This window comes from Nicotiana sylvestris, chromosome 9 (assembly GCF_000393655.2).
Source record: "Nicotiana sylvestris chromosome 9, ASM39365v2, whole genome shotgun sequence".
Lineage (NCBI taxonomy): Eukaryota > Viridiplantae > Streptophyta > Magnoliopsida > Solanales > Solanaceae > Nicotiana > Nicotiana sylvestris.
In genome coordinates this window covers 95,974,235-95,979,556 of record NC_091065.1, presented here as the reverse complement: position 1 = coordinate 95,979,556, position 5,322 = coordinate 95,974,235, and the positions used below count along the sequence as shown (strand labels likewise).

At 34.7% G+C, this 5,322-nt stretch overlaps 1 protein-coding gene and 1 long non-coding RNA gene across 3 annotated transcripts; one reads left to right on the top strand and one right to left on the bottom strand.

Moving 5' to 3' along the window:
• The first annotated feature begins 244 nt into the window (after window positions 1–244).
• On the top strand, window positions 245–645 carry LOC138876892 (uncharacterized). 2 transcript variants are annotated; one of them, XR_011402193.1, is made up of 3 exons: window positions 245–279; window positions 368–448; window positions 580–645. It is a non-coding gene; the product is annotated as an uncharacterized lncRNA (long non-coding RNA). The 2 variants fall into 2 exon arrangements; XR_011402192.1 differs by having other exon boundaries at window positions 565–645.
• A 3,106-nt stretch (window positions 646–3,751) lies between these two features.
• LOC138877944 (uncharacterized) lies at window positions 3,752–4,439 on the bottom strand. The gene is made up of 2 exons (XM_070157589.1): window positions 4,257–4,439; window positions 3,752–4,030 (listed from the first exon to the last, which is right to left on the bottom strand). The coding sequence occupies exons 1-2, from the start codon at window positions 4,437–4,439 to the stop codon at window positions 3,752–3,754; spliced, it is 462 nt and encodes a 153-aa protein (XP_070013690.1).
• Between the last annotated feature and the right edge of the window lie 883 nt (window positions 4,440–5,322).

Here is a 5,322-nt window from a genome sequence, read left to right as displayed (position 1 = left end):
GGAACTCTCAAGCCTTCGAGAGTTCATAGATCAATCTTTGAAGAGTGTTATGAATATGATAAACAGGAGGTTTGATTTAGACGAGTCAAAGGTAAGAATTTACATATAATTTTGTACTAAGACTAATTAAGACATATGAATAAAGTAGTCTCAAATATTCCCCAAAATTGTAGTTTGCTGGTAGTTCAACCAAAAATAATTACCAACATCAAGGAGAGAACAACCAGCAATTCCAGTTCAATGTTGGTGATCAACTGCATGGAAGCACAAGCAATACAGGTATCTACAAAATTCCTACATACATATCTACAAATTTCAAGACAGCATTATTTAATTATACTAATCACTTTTTCACTATGTGTTGCAGCTACAATTTCTCCAGAACATTTTCAACCACATGTTGACTTATATCCTGACTTCCAAGAAGCAGCTGAGGCATATAAAGCAGGTACAGAACCATTCCTTCATTACAATAAGGTTTTTATGCAAAATTTTAATAATTTACACCTTAACTACATATTCCTACATATATCTACAATTCTCATTTCCAATTATTCATTCAAGCTGAAGTTTCAGCAGAACATCTACAAGGAAATATTGAGGAAGAACCAGTAATTGATGAAGTAGCTGAGGCACAACAAGCAGGTAATATATTCTCTATATTCTCTATAACTCCATAATACTGTTCATAACTACATAGATCTACACTTATCTACAGAAGGTGAAGTTCCAAAGTCGCCAATACACGGTGTGACTGTGACTGAAGTTGTTCCTGAAGGCATTGATAAAAAGGTTGTTCCTGAAGTTGTTCCTGAAGGCATTGACAACAAAGGTTTGACATTGGATGACTTTGAGCTGCCAGAAAATGTATCACAGTTGGTCATGCATGGCGAGCCCATACCAGATGAATCAACCCCTGTTCATCCTGGTAGAACCAGGCAACCGGGAAAACATGCACGATCACCTTTCACATCTTTGTATAGTTCTGGAGGTAGCACATCTCTTGGACCTAAATTTTTTTACCTCAAGCACCCCTTCACAAGTGTCATAGGTGAAAATGTAGATCTTGAATTGACAGAAAGGTTCACCAACTGGTTATACCTTCGTAGTGATAAAGTATCTACGAGGTATGAATGCTTCATTTTACACTGTCTGTTCACCATTTTTATACTTTAAAATTGTAATTCATTTTGTAAATTTTTTGTATTTGATCATCTTTTTTTTGTTATTACAGGAGGAAATATTACTTTTCCAAGAAGGATAACCAAATCAAGCCTTGGTTGGATTTTGGTTGTGAAAAGATTGATAAGAAGGACTGGTTTTATGACCTTGCTCACCCCGGACAAGTCATCAATAACACAGTAAGTATAAAGAACATAATCATTCACAATATCTGTTTTGTCTTCAGCTGTGTAGTGTAATTGTAGTTTATTTTTCAGCTATGATGTGTAATTGTAGTAATATTGTAGACAACATATATATGTTACTATATTTATGTCTCAGCTGTGAAATTTTGCTTTTTATGGACCTTATGTATCATATGTGATGATGATTGTATGTACAAACTGGAATTTTGGTACTTTTGACTGACTTGGAATCTCTGTGTACCACAACTGTAGTTACCTTGTAGTAATATTGTAGAGCTTGTGATTGTGCCTATTAATATTAACTGTAGGTTGAACTTGCTGATTATTGGGACCTTAAGTTAGGTGGTATGTTTCATTTGTTCCTCTGTATAGTGAATAAATGTAGACAGTGCATAAATATAGTTAATGTGTAGTTGTTTTGTAGTCTGATGGGTCAATTGTACATATAGTACTTGTTCACTATGGTTCATACAAACTACAATTAAATTACATTTTGTGAGGTACTTGGACTAACTGTTATATTTCTGTAGTTATAGTGTAGCTAATTTGCAGCAATCTGTTAGAGTTTTTAATAAATTCAAATTGTAGTTAATCTGTAGCTGTCTTGTAGACAAGTGTGGTTACACCGTACCTTATTGTATATGTTTATTCTATTTTGGCAGCACATTGATGTTATTATGTATTATCTGCGAAAAAGAGGCAAATATGGCCCCAACAATAATACTAGGTTCACAACCACGGATTGCTTGTTCAAGACAAAGATTGAAAGAATCTATGACAAGTTCATAAGTTCTCCACCGGAACAAAGGTATTCGGTTGTTAAACCCGAGGATGATGTTGGAGAATATATTCTCGGGTACAGAATTCTTGCTAATGTTGCCTGGGATCTTGTTGACTATGTGCTCATGCCTGTGAACCTTGTAGAGAACTTCCATTGGTTGTTGCTAGTTTTTGACATAAAGGACAGACAACTTTATGTTTATGATTCCATGGTGAGAGCAAACCGTCATAAAACAGTTGAGACATTGGTTGACAAGTTTTCAATCATTATCCCTCTGTATTTGGCATGCACTGGTTTCTATGGTAAACGTAAAGACATTGACTTCAAGACCACAAATGCATACATCGAGAAACCAGTTATGGACCCTCTCGACATATAATAGATGGTTGCTGAGATTCCACAACAAAAGGAAGGCTCAGTGTAAAAAAATAATCTCCCTTTCTATATGTTTAATTATTTTATTTTAATCATTTGTTATATAATGAAAAATTCTCATCTTATGCAACGATTGTGGTGTATTTGTTGTTGCATTTGCGGAGTATGTTAGCCTTGGAGATTTGGCAATCCCAAAGGAAGATCTTTCTGATATTGACCAACACCATAGACGCTATGGAGCTCTACTGTGGGACTATGCAACAAAGAAGCAAGAAGATGGGTCAATCAGTGAGAGTGAGGTTACTGGCAGGCTAGCAAGGAGGAAGGGTGCTCCGGCAAAAAACGAGAGGACTAGAGTGCAACGAAAGAAGAAATAGACTATTGTGTTCCTAGTTTGGTCTGTGAAATTTGGTAGTTGAATTGGAAAACAATGTAGGAAATATGTCGTTTTGGTTTTCTACAACACTTTTTGTTGATTACATTATACTCGAGTACTCTGATTACATTTTTACAGCAACAACTTTGTCTTACAATTTGACTTTAATCTTCAAGTTATTTTTATAAATACCTTCAAGTGCCAAGTAATATCTGTATATAACTGTCATTTGTTACACAACTTAAAGATAAAATAAATACAGGAATCATATAAATAATTTAGCCATCTTTTATCAACAAGGTTTATAAAAAAAATTCAATTTATCTACATTTAAACTACGTTAAACTACATTTTAACTACAACTCCTCTACATATGAATAACAGGACTACAGTTCTAACACAGTTAAACTACATATTCACTACAATCTGGATACAATTTACGTTGAATGCATTCTTTATTAATATCAGTTTTTTTGTATACAGTAAATATTAAAGTTTAACTATTCTATAAAAAAAAGACAACTTTAGATGCTTGACAGAATACATAAAAACATAAATAGTGCAGATACACAAATTGATGTTTATACTTCTTAATTCATCTTCAAAAACTTAAACAATTACACAAGAAAATCCGATAATTTGAGCTCACTAACATTTATTTTGAATAACTATTCTAACTACATGATATTCATTTCTTTTTCGGCGCATTCTTGCAAGTTCTTTTGTTATGCCCTTCACCTCCACAATTGCCACATGACACCTTGTATTTCTTTGACTTTATTTCATCAAATGTTTTATATCTTTCCTTGTGAGGTCTCCGTGGCTGCCTTTTATCTCCCGCCGGTGGCTTTACTACTCATCCAAAATATGTTGTGGCACATCCCGTTTGCCTTCATCAGGAAGAGGATTTACTGGCATTTCATAGGTAAGCAGAAGGCTCTTCCTTGTGTAATACGGAGAGCAATAGTTTTCGTATATTTCATTCCTATGCCTTAATGCTGCCAAAGCATGCGCACATGGAAGTTCATCAAGTTGGAATTGTCCACAGCTACATTTCTTGTTTTCTAGACACACAATGTACCGCTTCACACCATCTAACACAGTATGTATATGATCTGTTGAAGCCCTCACCTACAATTGAAGACCAAACAGAAATAATAATACATCAATCATTAAAATGGATTATCAACAATTTACCTACAAATCAGCAACAAATATATTACAGCTCATCTACAAACTATTATTACCGACAATTTGACTACAGTTTAACTACAATCTGGAAACACTGCAGCTAGTACTTTTTTTTTCTCCTGCACCAAAAAAAAATATCTTACCCTTAGTTTCTGAGATAATGTACTGTTGTCTTCCAATTCTTTGTTGTATTTGTGACCAAGGTATGGAAAGTACCCTTTGCCTTTGATAACTTTTCTTTTGTCCAACGTTCAAGAAGAGTCCTCATATACTCAATTAGATCAAATATTGGAAGCTCTCTTGCATCTTTTGTTACTGCATTCAACGACTCGGCAATGTTTGACGTCATAGTAAAAGTTCTATTCACCGTTGCATGTACTCTTGACCATCTATGATAGCCAATATCATATAGGTAAGACTTTACACGCAGGTCTACCTCTTCAATCTTCAACATCCTTTCATTAAATTCATCCATAGTGTATGACCGTGCTGTAGCAAAGTACAATTCATGTAATTGTAGATGTCCCTTCTTGAATTTTGACCTTATATTTGTCCATATATGCCACATGCAAGAGTAGTGTGCCAATCCCGGATAGACAACTGATGTTGCCTTCAGTATACTCTCATGCCTATCTGAAACAACACACATTGAAGGTCTTTCACCATATGCCTCCTTGAATTGCTCAAAGAACCACTTCCAAGACGCGTCGTTTTCAGAATCAACCACAGCATATGCCAAGGGAAAAATAGTACCTACATTTTTAAGACATAAAATATGATTAAATAACAACTACAATATATATTGAGAAATATAGACATGTTAACTACATTCTTTTATATAACTACAAAATAACTACAACATAACTACAATTTAACTGCATTTTAAAGACTGTCTACAAAATAAGTACAAAATTATTCCATTATTTACCTGCTGCATCCATGGTGCTTGCTGTCAGCATAATCCCCCTGTAGGCTGACTTTAAGAATGTCCCATCAACCACTACTACCGGCCTACAATGTTGCCAACCATTTATTGATGTACAAAGAGCAACAAATGCGTATAAGAAGCAATCATCTGCTGCCTTCTTCAATTTAACAACAGAACCAGGATAATTCTTCTCAAGAATATAAAAATATTTGGGTAATTTGTTGTAGGAGTCACACGGATTCCCTCTCAAAAACTGTAAAGCTTTTTCCTTTGCTCTCCATGCTTGCATGTAGCTTAGGTTCAG

Excerpts from the sequence above, each read along its gene's own strand:
- LOC138877944 (XM_070157589.1), bottom strand. The coding sequence starts at position 4,439 with ATGACGTCAAACATTGCCGAGTCGTTGAATGCAGTAACAAAAGATGCA. Across the intron at positions 4,031-4,256 it reads CAAAGAATTGGAAGACAACA|GTGAGGGCTTCAACAGATCA; the intron begins GTACATTATCTC and ends CTTCAATTGTAG.